The sequence below is a fragment of the Notechis scutatus genome, chromosome Z, assembly GCF_049901735.1.
Source record: "Notechis scutatus isolate UNSWTSFEM ecotype Mainland chromosome Z, rNotScu1.2, whole genome shotgun sequence".
NCBI classification, from domain to species: domain Eukaryota; kingdom Metazoa; phylum Chordata; class Lepidosauria; order Squamata; family Elapidae; genus Notechis; species Notechis scutatus.
The window spans coordinates 132,528,304-132,546,550 of record NC_142025.1 but is presented as its reverse complement, the minus strand read 5'-3'; the positions used below and the strand labels follow the sequence as shown (position 1 = coordinate 132,546,550).

At 41.5% G+C, this 18,247-nt stretch overlaps 2 protein-coding genes across 9 annotated transcripts; one reads left to right on the top strand and one right to left on the bottom strand.

The window, feature by feature from the left end:
* Positions 1 to 480: 480 nt before the first annotated feature.
* On the bottom strand, positions 481 to 10,435 carry QPRT (quinolinate phosphoribosyltransferase). 8 transcript variants are annotated; one of them, XM_087947182.1, is made up of 6 exons: positions 10,381 to 10,435; positions 6,173 to 6,405; positions 4,850 to 4,915; positions 3,358 to 3,914; positions 2,240 to 2,371; positions 481 to 1,519 (listed from the first exon to the last, which is right to left on the bottom strand). In XM_087947182.1, the coding sequence occupies exons 4-6, from the start codon at positions 3,907 to 3,909 to the stop codon at positions 1,298 to 1,300; spliced, it is 906 nt and encodes a 301-aa protein (XP_087803308.1). In that variant the 5' UTR covers positions 3,910 to 3,914; positions 4,850 to 4,915; positions 6,173 to 6,405; positions 10,381 to 10,435; the 3' UTR covers positions 481 to 1,297. The 8 variants fall into 8 exon arrangements, with proteins under 8 accessions (XP_087803308.1, XP_087803307.1, XP_087803309.1 ...); XM_087947181.1 differs by having other exon boundaries at positions 10,236 to 10,417; XM_087947183.1 differs by lacking the exon at positions 10,381 to 10,435 and adding an exon at positions 8,632 to 9,382.
* Positions 10,436 to 10,601: 166 nt separating this feature from the next.
* Positions 10,602 to 17,466, top strand: DCTPP1 (dCTP pyrophosphatase 1). The gene is made up of 5 exons (XM_026682261.2): positions 10,602 to 10,714; positions 12,000 to 12,116; positions 13,025 to 13,143; positions 13,268 to 13,378; positions 16,396 to 17,466. Exons 2-5 carry the CDS (start codon positions 12,003 to 12,005, stop codon positions 16,622 to 16,624), a joined length of 573 nt encoding a protein of 190 aa, XP_026538046.1. The 5' UTR covers positions 10,602 to 10,714; positions 12,000 to 12,002; the 3' UTR covers positions 16,625 to 17,466.
* The last annotated feature ends 781 nt before the right edge of the window (positions 17,467 to 18,247 follow it).

Sequence of the window (18,247 nt, the reverse complement as noted above, 5' to 3'; positions counted from 1 at the left end):
TTTAAAAAAATATTGTGATTATTTTGGCCTAGAGATAATCTATTAAGAGGGGGGAGGTGATTGTTGGTGATGGGTGAGATCAAAGCCACAGATGAATGAATCAAAAGTTGTGAGAATTTGCCTCTCCATTCTGATTCTTCCTTTTCAATCAGCCATTTGTAGCAGATTGAGTGGGATGGGTAAACAGAGAAAACACAGTTATCTTACAATTAACTGAGCTTTGAATTAACTGAGGATCTTATTTCATAAGAGGTCTGATATAGAATAACTCTAGCTAGGGCAGCTGGATCTGTGCTGCAAAACTCAGCCAAACATGGCAGAAAAGGGTTAGGATGGTCACAGGTGGCCTCTGGATTCTTGGTAGCTCTGCAGTAACATGTATTATTCTTATCATGAGGAATTAAAGAAAAGGTAAGTGATAAGATTTCCCTCTTTGCTCATAAAGTGGCAAAATGAGGATTTTTGAATATGAGTACCAAAGCAAAAAGAGCGATTGATCTTGGCTTCACAAAGGTTGCCACAATTTTAAGGAAGAGAAAGCCATTGTAGGGATTCTTCAGAGAATTAGATTTGAGACTTCCTAAAGTTTCAGCTCAAATTCATTCTGTCTGGAAGAAAATTCCAGGAAGACTTCAGCTATGCCTGGTTGTGATTTGCCCTGGAAAGTGTGTAATAGGGCTGAGTGTGTAATAGACTTGTAGGTGAGATGTGATGAAGAGAGTACCACAATTTAGCTGAGTAATTGAGAGTTTGGAGAACTCAGAGATTGGACATATATACAAATGCACAACAACTCAGAAAACCTGGGGTGGAAGATGAGAGCAAGGCTGATGTTGCTGGCCACAACAACTTTGACAAATGACAATGGAACAAGTAATTTAAAAAAAAAAAAAAAGATTTATTTGGCCAGCTTAGTGAAATTGCAGCAGACTTGCAAGGCACAGATTAAGAGAAAATGGGAAGGAAATGACATACATTTTATTCCTGTCAAAAATCACATATGCTGAAGTAGTTATGACAACAAACCCAGCTGCCCTCCCTTCAGCCCTGGTTTTGTTCCAATCATCCTGTGAAAAAGAATATTTTTTTAAAAAAAATCCCTAGGGAGGTTTTACCAGGCAAACCTTGTCCAAGAAATTTCCCCTGTTTTCCAGAAGTTTTGGAGTATAACTCCCATCACCTTATATCAGCAGAGTTAATAAGCAGCAGATGCAACTCAGCCCCTGTTACCGCTTCAAACCTGTTCAACTACCCATCTCCCAAAGATTGGGAGGCTGGTTGGCTGTCCCGTCTCAGCTCAGAAAACGAAATTGCGCAGTGACGGCTTGGGAGTCTGATCCCGGCTGATTTTGAGGGAGAAATCTACCACTTTGGCTGATTGGGTGAGGCAACCCAGGGAGATCACATCAATATTGGGCCCCACAAAGCGTGCCACGTTCTGCTCAGTGATTCCTCCACTAGCTTCAATCGTCACACGGGGGAAGGAGGCCTTTATGGTGCTGGCTGTAGGATGCAAGTCCTGCAGAAGAAGATAAGAGAGATGAGCAAGAGGATGAGGGAAACCAAACCATTGCAGTCTTATGATGATGATATCTATCAGAGTTATGGATATACATAGAATATAAGGTCCAAACTGGGTGCAAGCCAAGTGAGGGAATGGTCCCACATGAGATAAGATTTTTTAAAATACACAACATGTAATCTGGGGTCCTGAAGTCCTCTCCAGAAGCAGAACCTTCACAAATCATTATTTTGTTCAAGGGTGGAAGATACCCACGTCAAAGCTTTGTCCACATTGGAAGTGTGAGCAGCTTTACTGTAAACATGTTGAACCAGCTTTACTGTAAACATGTTTGTATGCCATGTTTTACTATGTAAAACCCTTCGAAGAACTTCTGTCATGTGTAGTGACACATACATATTCTGAATAAATAATACAATAAAACCAAACCCTGCAGCAACCTAATTCCTGTTTCCAGGAAATGGCAGCTGGTTATAATTTGGGGGAAACAAAGATTTCAGAAGGAAGATGCAATCTTGAGCCTGATGCTTTTAAAACAGCCCTCTTAACAACTTTTGAAACTCTAGCTTTCAAATGTTAATATTTCAACCAAAATCAATCCAAAAGAACTAAACCATAGATCACAAAAAAAAAAAATTGTTATTTTTTTTTTTTTTAAAGAAAATAAATAATAAATTCTGGTTTCTAGATCTGCCCTATCTTCTTTCAGCCAAATACCTCAGGAGCAAAATTGTCCAGCATGATAATATCAGCGCCACACCCTGAGGCTTCAAGAGCTTCTTCTAAGGAGCCACATTCCACTTCTACTTTCAGGGCAAAGCCACCGACCCGCCGGGCATTGTGCACTGCCTGTGGGATTGCAAACACAGTGAGATCACCAGCAGTCCAAGTTATATACAGTATTTATGCCTGCAGAAGTTTGAGCTAACCTTAGGGGTACTCATGCCAGCCATTTGGCTGGATGTTCCATGAAAAGGTCTCCTATAGAAGGCACACCTTAGGTCAGCTGGTCTCATATTGGGTCTTTTGAGGTCATCTATGAGGCTTGCTTAAACCTGGATGCAGATTCTAATTCTGCAAATCAGAGTTTCCCAACCTTGGAGACTTTAAGACGTGTGGACTTCAACTCCCAGAATTCCCCAACCTGCTTCAAATTCTGGGAGCTGAAGTCCACGCGTCGTAAAGCCACTAAGGTTGGGAAACCCTGCTGCAAACAGTCTCAGCCAATAAAAGGAGATTATTTTTAAAAAAATAACTTTAAAATAATTATTTCCAAAGATGTAATCAATTTGCAACAATTTAAATTAAATTATTAATAAAATATAAAACCACAGTATAACAGCAAAAGGATCCCACCAGGTCAAAAAAGCCAAAATGATTCTGAATCTGTCCATTGTTGTTTGTAAACTATAGTTTATTGGTCAATGTAATTTTTAATCTAGATAACAAGTGATTGTTAATAAAACTGAGGTGTATGTTCTCTTATCACTACATTATCATATAGCACATATAACAGTACAAAACTGAATACTATCTAAAAGATTGCAACCAGTGGTAATTTTAAGACTAACACCAATTTAATGAATAATGCAGAGCATTTAAATTTGCTCTCTTTTTTTGTAAATCTGATTCTAGATTGGATTTAGGCATTTCTTTTAAAGGCTGGTTTATATAGCTACCAAAGCTGGACTGCAACACTCAGATCAACCCCTAGGTGGCAGCAGCGAGATATGAAAAATCCTTATTGTCTGCTGCCCTCCAGCAATCATTTAGATGGTTTCAGACTAGATCACAATCATTGTATAAAATGAACACATTTGCTTTTGTGTACTCACTTGTGTAATACTGCCAGAGGCCCAAACATGGTTGTCCTTCAACATGATGAGGCTTCCCAGATCGTACCGGTGACAGGAGGCTCCCCCAACTAGAAGTGCATATTTTTCTGGGAGGCGGAACCCCGGCGTGGTCTTCCTTGTCCCGGCGACCTCTCCATGCCACCCGGATTCCTGTGCTGCCCGAGAAGCTTTTGCTGCTGATGTGGCAACGCCACTACAGCGCCCCAGACAGTTCAGAGCTACTCGCTCACCCAGCAAGAGGTCATTGGCACGCCCATGGACTTCAGCCACACGGGTGACGGGTTCAACCCATGTTCCTTCGGTTTGGAGCCACTCCACCGAGCAGCCGACTTCGGCAAAGATGGCTTCGAAGAACGGGAAACCGGCTAAGACTCCAGGGGATTTGCAGAAAAGCACAGCACACACCTGATGATTTCCCACAGCATAGCCACCATAGTCAAAGCTGGGAGCATCTTCTTGCAGCCAATCTCGGGCGAGTTGACGCAATCGGGCAGCAGGGAGAAGGTGTGAGAGGTTTGGGTGGGAAGCCATAACGACTAAAGGGAAACCACAAGGATGTTGGCCATGTTGTACCAGGCAATACAGGTAGTCCTTGACTTACAACAGTTCATTTAGTGACTGTTTGAAGTTACAACAGCACTGAACAAAGTGACTTATGACCGTTTTTCACACTTACAACCATTGCAGCCTGTCTGTGGTCAAGTGGCCAAAATTCAGACATGTGGCAACTGATTCATATTTAGGATGGTTGCAATGTCCTGGGCATCCCCCTTTGTGACCTTCTGACAATGGGGAAGCTGGATTCACGTAACAAACATGTTACTAATTTTAGCAACTGCAGTGATTCGCTTAACAACTGCATCAAGAAAGGTCATAAAATGGGGCAAAACTCACTAACAAATAGCTCACTTAACAACGGAAATATTGGGCTCAGTTGTGATCTTTAAGCCGAGGCCAAACTGTATAAGCAATCCTTGACTTACGACTATAATTACCGTATGATCAGAATTCCCATTGTTAAGCCAGGCAATTGTTAAGTGTGTTGTGTACGATTTCACAAACTTTTTTGCCAGGATTGTTGTTAAGCAAATGTTGTTGGTTAATGCTGGCTGAGCCCGAGTGCAGTATAAGGAATGATTATGTTATCTCTGCTACAGTTGTTAAGTGTTCCCCATCCCAAAATGGTGAAAAGTAACTCTGAAATTAAGTGGCACAGTTCAAGGGCACTTGGGGTCACAAAAGGACTGGGAAATTGCACATCATTGTGTAGCCACAGGGATGGGCCGGGTCAGCTTCAGAACTCCAGCAAACACACCAATTCCATTATTCTCACTTCCAATTTCTAGGCTCAAATTTTGAGATACCTACCAAACACTCAACTGGCTATCAGTGGTGGGTTTCAAAAAAATTTTTATTCCTATTGTGTTGATGTGAGTATGCGCTTTGCACGCCTGCAGCTTTTGCAACTCACCTTCTTCTGCAAGTCGTGTGTGTAAAACAGCTGATGCACGGCAATCAGCTGTGCCAGGCGATGCAGCTGAGGTTGAAAAGCAGGAAACAAAAGTCAGTATAGAGCTGGGCCCAGCAGCTGATCGTCCAGAGCAAACCAGAGCTACCTGTTCAGTCGAACCGGGCCGAACCGGTAGAATACCACCACTGTTCTCTATGCCTTTTAAGAATGTGGCATATATTTTTATCATATACGACTAATGACCATTCAACGACTGTTCAAAGTTACAATGGCACTGAAAAGTTACAAGTGATCCTTGGACTTAGGACCACTGCAGTGTCACCATGGTGATGTCATCAGAATTGGGGTGTTGGGAAACAGCATGTATTAACAACAGTTGCAATATCCTGGGGTCATGTGATCACCCTCTGTGACCTCCTTGGAGGCTTCCAATGACCAACATCAATGGGGAAAGAGAATTTGCTTAACAATTGCACGAGTCACTTAATGACCATGGTGATTCACTTAACAACTATGTAAAAAAAAGGTTGTAAAATCAGGCACAACACAATGACCACATCATGTAGTGACCGAAGTTCTAGTCACAATTGCGGTCATAGCTTGAGGACTATCTATACAGTGATACTGTCCTTACTCTGGGAATCCCACTCCAGAATCCCTCATAAATATTTTTAATTCAAATCGATTTCAGAGAAATACTTTACAGAAATATTCCAGTTCTTTTTCATCCAAAATGAATTAAAGCTCAGATGCATTAGTCACAGTAATTCCCATTGCAGAGAGAAGCCTGGATAAATACTGTAATGTAGTGTCAGGAAAAGTTAAAAATACACAGATTAATAATTAGGACACTTGCTAAGTTTCCTCACTTATTCAACAATTTTTTAAAAAGCTACACTACTGTACCTTTTGGAAGTTTTTTCCTCAAAAGGGCAACCAAGGCATGTATCAGCTTTACCTCCTAAACAAATGGGTATTTAATTCTACTATTTCCCCTTTAAAAGATAAGCTACTTCTGAGAAGATTTGTAACCTCTGCCAATTTGGTGCCACTCCTTGATGGGCATGATCAAATCTTAAAACATCCCAGGAGAACAAGGCAACCCATAAAACGTATGAAACCTCCCCCCAAACCAATAAAGAAACATAACATCTTAGGAAAACTACTGTATTTCCGGGTTCATTGCCAGGAAAAGGGAGATCAAGGAACAGGAGTGGCGTGGTCCTTTTGCTACTTCTTGATCTTTGTTTTACACTGATCAACCCCGCTCTTTGTTTCTCTCCAGATCCCATTCATGGCAAATTAAAAGAAGAGAGCCCTCACCTGAAGGTCTGATCCGGCCTTCTAGTGTCGTCCGCTCTGTAGCCTTTTTTCTTGCCCAACTGGTCGTACTAAGTAAATTTTTGGAATTCCTGGGAGGTGGGAGGCTCCGTGGTGAGGGGTGGGATTAGAACCCTGACGATCCTCTTTGGCACTTTGGACCTTGGCTGTTGTAATTTAAACAAATCTTTCCCACAGCAGCTGGAGAGCTTCAGGCAACTCAGTTCACAAAGTTCCTTTGTGGGCATAAAAAGATTTTAAGTTCCATTACCGAGATAAAGGGACAAAAGAACTTTGCAACACCCCTGTCAAGGAGCAATTATTGGGTTCAGGTTGCACATCAGCATAGGTTTCAAAGACACCCAGATAAATTGGCAATCCTAGTAGATTTCCTTGGGGGGGGGACGGACTCCAGCTGAATTGTGCAAGTATTATTGTACAAACAGAGTCAAAAATCGGAATGCGCCCTGTAGCACCTTTTTAAAATTATCCTTACAATTTTGAAAAGAAATATAACAGCAAAAGATGTTAACTGATGTTAAATTATATTTCTTAATTATGGGACATTGTTTTATGAAAAGTACTGGGGCTTGCAAAAAAAAAAAAACTTACAAAGATGGAAAGAAAATCAGCTTCCTGATGTTTAGCAATGGATTTGAGATATGTTTGTTACTTATTTATGAAATGTCATTATATTCTAAAAATAAAAAAGATGAAATGGTGTGTTGATATATGCTGTAGATTTAGCAGTAAGATTAAGTATTACATTCAATTATATGAATATTTATTTTTCAATTTCTATTGCTGCCCATCTCAGTTAATGACTCTGGATAGCTTACAATTGTGTGTGTGTGTGTGCGCGCGCATAAATTAAAATGCTGAAAACATTTTGTAACAATAAAGACAAAAGAAATATATCCTGACACTATGTGGATCTTATTACTTTCTGTTGTTGCTTTTATTATTTTATATTAATCACTATAAGTATGTAGATTTTTTTATATTGTATGATCATTAGTATATTTTGTGGCTTGATATTTTTTAAATTAAAACTCTACCTAAGCTAAAGTTAAAAAAAACAAATCACAATAGGCCAATTTATTGTGTAAAATTTTTATAGCATTGAGCCAAAGCCTCTCAACTTAATTCAAAGTAGCTGCTTCAGTTTGGACTCCAATTCTTGTTTATCTGGGATTTAAAACCCGTGGAAGTTGATTGGAATTCCTTATGAAAACCTCTATGGAGCTGGTCTGTTGGCTCAGCATTTGATAACTGAAGCTAAAGTCAAAGTACAAACATAATCCTTAACTTTAGCAACTGGAAGTTTCTGGAAAGGAACTCCCACAAAATTGTCCTCTGGAATACATGGAACTCATTTTTCTTCACATTTTAACTGGCTCTGCTGTTGTATTTACAGGACCACTGTGGCATGCAAAAATTAAGTATCCAAATTAGTATTTATCAAGTCAACTTTGGCAACTTTTAAGATAACAGAATAACATAGTTGGAAGGGATCTTGGAGGTCCTCTAGTCCAGGGGTCACCAACCTTTTGGACCTCAGGGATCACCAAACTCACAATTTTAAATCCCAGGGACGACTAACCGGTTCTGTGGGCATGGCCTAATTTGTGGGTATGGCTTAGTGGTCATGTGACTGGCTGGGCATGGCTTGTATGTAAATATTATAAATATTTATATAAATATTGAATTTTTTAATAAAAAAAGAGCAACTTTTACCCAAAATCAGGCAAAGCAGGCAGGCAGATTGAGTTGCTCACAGAATCTGATTCATTCAGAGATCTATCTATCTGCCATCAGCTAGCTCAGTCTGTCACATAAAATTTGCTTGCAAGCAAACTCATAAAATTTGCTAGCAAGCAAACTCACAAAATTAACTCACAACACAGCATGTATGTAACTTTTACCCAAAATCAGGCAAAGCAGGCAGGCAGATTGAGTTGCTCACAGAATCATTAGTGATCTATCTATCTGCCATCGGCTAGCTCAGTCTCTCAAATTTGCTTGCAGTGACTCTGCACTGAATAATAGAACTTTCAGTCCTAAGGGAGGTTCAGCTGTGCTTAAAAGCAGAGCCAAAGATCTAAAGACTATCCAACCATTTCCTGCTTCCTAGCTAATCTAAATCTCCCGGCACAGCAGAACAGATGATGGTCAGAAAAATAGCAATTTAGCAGGCAAGTTTGCAGGGTGAGGAGTGAGTAGGCAGGGAGGGTTCCCGTGAGCCATGTGGGCGGTGCAGCCTTGTGATTCTGCGCAGCCTGGATTGCATTGGGGAGGTGCTCTGTGGGTGAGATTTGTCTGCGGCCCACCAAAATTTTCTCGCGGCCCACCGGTTGGTGACCGCTGCTCTAGTCCAACCCCTTAGGCAGGAAACCCTATATCATTTCAGACAAATGGCTGTCCAATCTCTGTTTAAAAACCTCCAGTGTTGGAGCACTCACAATTTCTGGAGGCAAGTTGTTCCACTGATTAATTGTTCTGTCAAGAAATTTCTCCTTAGTTTTAGGTTTTGCTTCTTTCCTTGATTAATTTCCATTGCTTCTGCCCTCAGGTACTTTGGAGAATAGGTTGACCACTCTCTTCTTTTCATTAAACTCGACATATCCAATTCCTGCAACTGTTCACTTAAACATCTTTGTTGCTCTTCTCTGTACTCTTTGTGCAGGCATACTAGTTGGACAATTCTGGGAGTTGAAGTCCACACATCTTAATATTGACAAGGTTGATAAACACTCGCCTATATAAACCTGTATGCACAGTTGCTATTAAAAGCATGACAACTGGCTCAGAGCCAATCTACAATAGAGGATCACAAACCAGATTTCAGCCATAGCACAGTGTATCATTCTGGCTTTCTGGTTGGAAAGAGCTCAGCCAGGATATTTTGCCTGGGGATCATGGGAGATCTGCAAGTAAGTCTGATCAAGAACCCCCCAATTTCTTCCAAGTTGAACTCAATCCTGATGACTTTGTGGCCACGTTAGGATTTTTTGTGCGTGCAATAATACAGACTCTTGTGGCCTTCTTCTAGGACATTTTCCAGCTTCACCCAGGAGGATGCTGGAAATCTCCCATCCAAGCTAAGGTGTTCCTGACACTGCAGTGCTGAAATCTGAGTGAGATTTATTTGATCTAACTTATCCAGGGTCTACATGCAGAGTTTAAAACACGCAGGATCTTAGTAAAAGTTTTCTGGGAAAAAGAGAAGGAAAAAATGAATTATTCACACCCAACACACCATTCAGTACTTGAGAACAACCACATTCCCAATATTGCTGATCTACAACTCCAGCAACCCTCAGGCTTGGACCTGCTTCCCGGGAATGCTGGGAGCTGTAGATCAAAAATACTAGGAATTTCAGAGGTTAACCAACCCACAGCCCCAATTTACTAACATCTGATATTCTCGACTCTCTTCAAAATGCAAGTGCCTTAGCTGGGGATCCCACATCTCCTTCATGTTGACTCCTGAAGTCTTCCCTCCCTCTGTTACTAGTTGTTAAGAAAAGAAAAATTTAATTATTTTATTGAAATTGACACTTCTTTGGAGAGGGCAATTCAGCCTGCAGAGTTTCTACGGACTAGCAGTATGGGATGGCTGTAAATTATTTAATAGGGAACTAAACTTCCAATACAAGAAAATTAAGTGAACCAAACTTTTATTTTTCTCCCCACTTGAATGTATAAGAAGTAGGTTTTTTTTTCCTCCACAAACTGAAAGTTTCCAAAAGTGTTTCTACAATCTCCCCCCAAAATTTATCTAATTATTTAAAATTGTATTTATCCTGCCTTTATTATTTTCACAAATAGCTCAAGGAGGCGAACATATCCCACACAACTTCCTCCTACTTTCCCCACGAGACAACCGATCAGACAAGCCACTTGTCTGAAATGGTCTAGGTAGGGTCACTTGCTTGAGCAGGGGGTTGGACTAGAAGACCTCCGAGGTCCCTTCCAGCTCTATTCTGATTGATTGAATGAATTAAAGCAACTGGCCCAAAGCTACCCAGCTAGCTTTCAAAGCTAAGGCAGAATTTGAACTCACGGTCTCCCGCTGATTGATAGAAAAGGGGGGAAATGGATGAAAAGTGGAAATAAAAGGCTTGTGTTGAGGCCATGCCTGCAGCAGATTATAGAAAAAGGTCTTTTAAAATCTTTTCTCCCCTCTCCCAGATATTCCGCATACTAGCCTTTGTTTCCATCTACTGTATTGTTTTCTTCCTTTCCCTTAGATCTTCTCTGATTGGATGAGATCAGGCGCACAACCCCGCCCCTCTAACTTCCTTCCTTTTCGATTGGTTGGAATACTCGGCGTGTGTTTTGATGGCTTCCGTCCACCGCGGCTGCTGAAGTCATTACCCTGCTACCCAATGAGAGCCTATTGGATTGCCGCTTGTTGATTGGCGGAGAGATTGGCGGGTGAACCCGGGGAAAAAAAATCCCGCGATCTACCGTAGCTGGCGTGTTTTTGGGGTGCGTGCTCGCCTTGGAGTGGTTCGCCGTCTGCGATCGGCAGAAATCCAGGTGGGTTTGCGTGCTGTTTTTTTTTATTCATTTAGCACCATACATACTGGGGGATGGGGGTGTTTAACTTCAATAATTGCACAGAAAATGAGATTTCACCCAGTGCTTGATTGAATTTCATGGAATTTATGGCTGCCGAATCTAGTTTTCAAAACTCTCTGCAAATTCTAAAGGGCAGTAAGACGTTAACCTCTCTGTCGACATCTAATGATCGTCCTGAATTTTGCAGCCCAGATTCAGGAGTCACGGTTATCATCATCATCATCATTTGTCTGCTATTCTTAAAAAATAGGATATAGAAGAGGGGAGAAGAAATCAGCCCAGAATTTAGCGGTTCTGTAGTTTCTAGGCTGGAATTGATTTAGAAAAAGAAGCATATTTTGCAGTGGTGAAAGATGAAACTTGGAGCCAGGATTTATCTAGCCCAGCTTCCGATTCCCCAGACGGTCCAGCTAAAGACTTGAGAAGTATGTAGGATCTGAAAGAAAAAGCCCTTAGAGAGTTTTGGCTCAGGTTGTGCTAAATGGTGGTTTGTTCATCATGGCTATTGAACAAACCATGGTTAACTGTGTCCCTGCAAGGGATGATATCATTGGCCATGATTTACCAACCACAGTACTGTACTTGCTATTAGTATGGTAAGCCAAAACCAAACCTCTGGTGGCAGAGAAATCTATGGGTAATCAGTTTCCTTCAGGTGTTTTACCTCAAAAGCTACTATGGACTGTTTTCATGTCCAAATCTTATGAGGACATAAGGATTACGTTTCCATGAATTGGAGAAATTTGGAAATTGGTATGAAGTTGGATTTTTACTGTCTTGGGAGCATTTTGCAACCTCCTGATAAGCAAAGGAGTCAATGGGAAAGCCAGATGCACTTAACAACTGTGTTACTAATTTAACAACTGCAGTGATTTACTTGACAATTGTGGCAAGAAATATATTTAAAATGGGGCAAAATTCACTTAACAAATTTCTGGCTTAGCAACAGGAATTTTGGGCTCAGTTGTGGTTATAAGTCGAGGACTTCCTATATTGATCTTTATGTAGAAAATGTGTTACAGAGAATGTTTGAAATAGTATCTCTTGTTTTTGGCAAGCCACTTTATTAAACCCTTCCTTCCCTTCCTTCAGGTGTAACATCATCATGGCATCATTGGAGAGGGACAGAGGGAAGGAAAAGGACTCAAATGCCCAGTTTCAGGCCACTATAGGCAAGGAAGGGAGGACAGCCTGCCAGACATGCAAACATGAAATGTGTGTGAATCCATCTGACTCTCCGCAGCACATGGCAAGCAGTGCCCGTGACAGCATCACAGAGTCTTCTGGGTCCCAGACTGGCCAAGAACGTAGAGTTTCAGAGGATTGTGGTCTTGGAAACACCCTATTCAAGAGGAAAGAGGTGAGAGAGCTTCTGTCGTATTTGCTCACCCATAACCATTTTCTGCATCTCCACATCTATTTTATTGAGATTTTCATTTATGTATCTGTTTTATTTATGCAAGTCCTTCATCCTTAGTCTCATCTTCAAGAAGTTCGTGAGCCTTTTTTGATCCTAAGAATCTCTTGGGAGGCTATAAGAATTATTTAAAGCCACAGTTTTGGAGAAAGTGAATGACAGAGTTCACGTGTCGTGCTAAGCTGTTTAGGCATAGTTTCTTGAGTAATTATAATTTCCTGGCTGCTTGCAAAAACACTATGCTTAGGCCAAGCCAATTATGCAATTACAACAATTAATCAGTGGGGCAACTTACCTCCAGAAGTTGTGAATACTCCAACACTGGAAGTTTGTAAGAAGAGATTGTACATTTGCATAACTATCTGAAATGGTTTCCTGCCTGAGTAGGGGGTTGGACTAGAAGACCTTTTAGGTCCCTTCCAACTCTGTTATTGTGTTATTCTGTTACATGGTGGTTACTCTATAGACACATCTGATCTCTGTCAACTTTCTTGTCTCCTAGATATTGCCAGTTAACTTGGGGCTCCAAAGGGGGAGCATCAGAGTGGAGGTGATTGATCATTTAATAACAGATCCTACCTCCACCCAATCCTATTCCCACCCTCCCCATCTTTAATAATTATAAGAAGGTATGACCCAAGATTATTTTTTGTTATTATTTAATGCTCAGACACAGAAATATTTTAGGCTACCACAGAAAGATCCATTTTAAGTTTTCCTTTGCCCTCCACTTCAAGCATACATCTTAATTTCTTATAATTTAGTTGTAAGCAGGCTATTGCAAAGTGGTGGGACCATTTTCTTATTTCCAACAAGGTAAATATTCACTTTACTCTGATTTCCCTCACCAGGCCTTGCACGCCAGCTCAACAAAGAAGGAGGAAGAAGTAGATGAGGCAGTAGTGACTAATGGACCCAACGCATCTCCGGTCCCATTTCAGTTTAGTGCGAATCCCACTTTGGAAGACATGTGAGAACACCCCCTTATCTCACCCCACTTACCCTGCATTCATTCCGCTTCCCCTTTTTGGAAGAGGAGCATATGGATAGTCTCTGGGGGATTCTCATCTTCTCTTCCGCTTTCTGTCCTGCAGTCGGAGCCTCCAGTCCGCCTTCGCAGCTGAGAGGGGCTGGGGAAAATACCACCAACCTCGGAATCTGCTTCTTGCTCTGGTTGGAGAGGTTGGGGAGCTGGCAGAGCTCTTGTGAGTATAACGATCTGTGGAGTTTGGGCAGGGGGAGAGATGGGGTGGTAGATCCAAAAATGCCTTCCTGGGGACCACAGGTGTCTTTCTTCACATGTGCTGTATTTGCCCACCCACTACGGAAAAGTACAAAGTACTTCACTAGGAAAAAGTACTAAGAAGAGCAACTTTTTTTAGTTTACTTTATTGTCATTGCACCTCGTACAACGAAAACAAACACCGTCTTCAGTGCACATCATGACCATGAAAATAAACACAAACACACATCCTTCACCCTTCACACATTGAATGGGAAACCCCTGACACCACACCAACACTGCACTATACAGCAGAATTCAAAAGAGCTACTGCCCTGGGATAAAAGCTGTTTTTCAGCCTATTTGTCCTTGTTTTTATTATTCTGTACTGTCTGCCAGATGGTAATAGTTTAAAAAAAAGGGGTTCCCAGGATGAGATGGATCTTTGAGAATGTTTTGAACTTTCTTAAGGCAGCGGGAGCTATAAAGCTCTTCCAAAGAGGGGAGAGGGCAACCAATGATCTTCTGGGCAATGACATTAACCCTCTGGAGTGCTTTCCTATCTGCCACTGTGCAATTGGCATACCATACAGAGGTGCAGTATGTAAAATGCTCTCTGTGGTGCAGCGGTAGAAGGTCACCAGCAGTTTCTCATTCAGTTGTTTTCTGAGAAGCCTCAGGTAGTATAATCTCTGCTGGGCCCTTTTGACCAGGGCTGCAATGTGGGCACCCCAGGTCAGGTCCTCTTTATGGTAACACCCAGAAACTTAAAACTGGCCACTTGCTCCACTCGGTCTCCATTGATAAGCAAGGGCTGGATGTCTGATCTGTTCCTTCTATAGTCCACTATAAGCTCCTTGGTCTTATTGGTGTTGAGGACCAAGTTATTGTCTCCACACTACGAAAGCAACTAAGATGATTAGAGGCCTGGAGACTAAAACATATGAAGCAGGATTTGAGTTTGGCTAGGCTAGAGAAAAGAAGGGCTGGGGTGATATGATAGCAGTATTCCAGTACTTGAGAGGCTGCCACAAAGAGGAGGTGGTCAACCTCTTTTCCAAAGCACCTGAGGGCAGGACAAGAAACAATGGATGGAAACTAAGCAAGGAGAGAAGCAACCTAGAACTAAGGAGAAATTTCCAACACTGAGAACAATTAACCAGTGGAACGGCTCGCTGTCAGAAGTTGTGGATGCTTCATCACTGGAAGTTTTTAAGAAGAGACTGGACAGTCGCTTATTTGACATGGTATAGGATCTCCTACTTGACCAGGGGATTGGACTGAAGAGACGTCCAAGGACTCTTCCAACTCTATTCTGGTCCTAGGACAGGGTGTCAAATTCACAACGACACCTTGCAATCACATGACATATCGCAACATTTCCCCCCCCCTTCGCTAAAACGGGTGGGCGTGGCCAGTGCGTATTTGCATCTGGCCCACAGGCCGTGACTTTGACACCCCTGTTCTAGGAGTTACGCAATGCAGAGGAGTGTGTGCTTTCCTTCCGCTAGTTAATGACCGCAATAAAGTTATTTGAATTTTGTAGGTTTCCATTTTCTCCTCCCTCTGCAGTTTAATTCAGGAAAAGGGTAGAGGTAGTCCTCAACTTACGGCCCCAGTTGAGACCAGAATTGAATTGCTAAACAAGGTTGTTGTTTTTAAGTGAGTCCTATCCGATTTTATATATTTTTTCCCCACCGTCGTTAAGCAATCACTGCAGTTAAATGAGTCATGCATTAAGTAAATCCACCTCTCCCCATTGACTTCGCTTGTTGGAAGCCAACTGGGAAGGTCACAAATGGCAATCGCACAGCCACAGGACCGTGCATTCTTCATAAATACATGCCAGGTGCCAAGCATCCAAATTTTAATCACGTTATCATGGGCATATTGTAATAGTCATATGTGTGCAAGGATCAGTTCTGATTTTTTTCTCAGTCATTTTAACTTTGGTCACTAAACAAAGGACTGTACGTTGAGGACTACCTGTGTGTCCACAGGAAGAGCTAAGATTTAGTTAGCTTTGATGGCAATAGGACTTCCTCTGAAGGTCATCTGCTAAGAGACAAGTGGCTTCCTTGTATTGTCCCCTGCATTGGGGGCTCCATTGAAATGCAAGGATACCTTTTGAATTAAACAAGTAGGCAAGTTGAAATTTTGGCCTGCAAATTGGGGACGGGATTCAGATGTGCTGCTTTCCCAAGCTGGACTCTTTGGTTTGAGCTTAAATGACTTTATTAATTATTATTATTATTATTATTATTATTATTATTATTATTATTATTATTATTATTATTATTATTATTATTATTATTATTATTATTTATGCTGCGATGCTCTTTTCATGGTTTTATCAATTTGGCATGTTCCTGTTCCATAGGTTATGTTACAAATGAAGGTGAATATATATGTCCCAGGATAATGTTGCAGGATCCAATCTGGGTCAGTCACGGGACCAAAGGTTTTGTCTTCCGGACTTTTGGATTCATGCTGGAGCCCATCCTCAGATCGGCCCTGGTATGAATCGGAAGTCTTGGAAGAAAATACCTCTGGTCCGGTGACCGACCCAATTCGATTCTGCGTAGGTGATGTTATTTATTTATTTAGCCCAGAAATAAATTACCCTAGCCTCTACAGGTAGACTTCGACTTACAATTTAGTGACCATTCAAATTACATCAGATTTAAAAATATATTCAATTTTTTTTTTTAAGATAAAGGCTAGAGTAATTCTTTCTGGGCTAAATAAATAACACAACCTATGGCCAGAGCAGGCCCAAGTATGGATAATTGCTTTCAAGCCCTATTCTACTCACCAAGAAGAGGAAGGGGAGAGAAAGAAATCGGTTTTCCATGAATATTGGCTTGTTGAGGTTGAAAAACTTTGGTTTAGTACCTCATAAGAAAATAATCTCCCCCAGGTTCATTCCCCCTCTTCAATCTGGCTCCATCTAAGCTGTTTTTTTTGCACTCAGTGCTTTTGTCTGTGGTCTTTTTTTAGCCAATGGCGGGAAGAAGCTCCTGAAGGCTTACCAGGGTGGACATCATCGGAGCGTGAAGCTCTCAGTGACGAGCTCAGTGATGTCCTCATTTATCTGGTTGCGCTGGCAAACAAGTGCCACGTGGACCTCCCTTCGGCCGCTCTCCGTAAAATAGAGAAGAACCGCCTCAAATACCCAGCCAAGCGGGTGTATGGTTCCTCCAAGAAATACACAGAGTATCAGGAATAAGTATGGAACACATCTCTTCCTGGATGGAGAGAAGAAAAATCACTCCGTGTCTTCTAGAAGATGCTGTTTTCATGATTTGGGACTTTTTTGGGACGAGCAGTTCAAAGCGACCTCTTTTTCATTCTAGACTTTGTGGGATGGGTCCATCCAAGCTCTGATTCAAAGATAGACAAAAGGAGATCTGTTGTTTTTTTTTTTGTTCCTTTCCCCTTTGCATAGTAGATTTGGGGAACCTCTGACCACCCAGGAAGTGTTGGGCTGCAATTCCAACACCCTGAGACCATGTTGGCCGAGAGTCATTGGAGTTGGGAGTCCAACCACGGTTGGAAAGCAGCAGATTCTCCATCCCAAACTTCAACGGTTGCAGATGAATGCACGGGAGTGCAGAGGAATCTCTTTGGAGGGAGGTAAAACTGAAGTGTCACATCGGCTGTGAAAAAAGGTCATTTAGAAAGAGAAATACATGTCCCCTTCCTCATGGAGGTATATTCAGCATAAAAGTGCAAGGAGCTTTTTATAAACTGCTTTCTGAGTGAGGCCAGATTCTTCTCTCCAACTTGTGGCTGTAGTTTAGTTTTTAAAGAAAAATAGGTGGTCACTATTTTGACATGAAGAATTGACAATTTCTTCCCGACTCCACATTCTTCCCAATAGAATTGCCCCCTCAGGGTGTAGATTACACTTCATTTGGTATTTGGGTCTTAAAAACAAGCAGAGGGCATTTTTGAGGGGGAAAAATGGCAGGAGGCTGAAGAATGAAGTGGCTGTGGTGGTTTTCCTCCCCAAACTGACAACATGACAAGGCTACTGTTGTAAAATAATAAAATTTCAATAGGTTACTAGATACGCCTTCTCTGTGTTGATTCATTTGCTCCTACAGGGTGAGAAGAAAGGAGTGATATCATGATGCAAATGTGTCATCCCCTTCCATACACGTGATAGTACAATGTATACGCAGCACATGCATGTGGGATATTGTGACCCAGGTGCAGAAACAGTGGAGCGCACATCATGAAGTGGTAGCACAAATACCATGATGTGGGAGTTATCGTGGATAGAAATGGATACCTATGTTTCTTCTTCAGCACTTCGGTTTCCCCTCCATCATATTCCTATTCTTGATTGCCCAATAAACTGTCCTGTTGATTCTGCCTATCATAGGTAGTCCTCAACTTACGACCACAATTGGAACCAGAATTTTGGTTGCTAAGCAATATAAGTGAAATGTGCCCGATTCCATGATCTTTCTTGCCATGATTGTTAAGCGAATCTCTGCAGTTGTTAAGTGAGTCACATAGTTGTTAAGTGAATTTGGCTTCGCACATTGAATTTGCTTGTCAGAAGTCAGCTGGGAAAGCTTGATCTTGGGATGTTGCAACCATAAATGCTGGCCAAGCATCCAAATTTTGATCATCGTGGAGTTGCAACGTCCAAAGTATAAGAACTGTTCATAAGTCATTTTTATCACTGCCATTGTAACTTCAATTGCTCAAAGAAGGTTGTAAGTTGAGGACTACCTGTATAATATTAAGTCGAGAACGAAGAGTTAATTTTCTAAGTCATCTTTTTGTGGCTTCTTACCAACTGTTCAAATGTAATATCTCCGCATTCTTGCAGAAGATC

Excerpts from the sequence above, each read along its gene's own strand:
- QPRT (XM_087947182.1), bottom strand. The coding sequence starts at position 3,909 with ATGGCTTCCCACCCAAACCTCTCACACCTTCTCCCTGCTGCCCGATTG. Across the intron at positions 2,372-3,357 it reads CCTCTGGCAGTATTACACAA|GCAGTGCACAATGCCCGGCG; the intron begins GTGAGTACACAA and ends GCAATCCCACAG. Across the intron at positions 1,520-2,239 it reads TGGACAATTTTGCTCCTGAG|GACTTGCATCCTACAGCCAG; the intron begins GTATTTGGCTGA and ends CTTCTTCTGCAG.
- DCTPP1 (XM_026682261.2), top strand. The coding sequence starts at position 12,003 with ATGGCAAGCAGTGCCCGTGACAGCATCACAGAGTCTTCTGGGTCCCAG. Across the intron at positions 12,117-13,024 it reads CCCTATTCAAGAGGAAAGAG|GCCTTGCACGCCAGCTCAAC; the intron begins GTGAGAGAGCTT and ends TTCCCTCACCAG. Across the intron at positions 13,144-13,267 it reads AATCCCACTTTGGAAGACAT|TCGGAGCCTCCAGTCCGCCT; the intron begins GTGAGAACACCC and ends TCTGTCCTGCAG.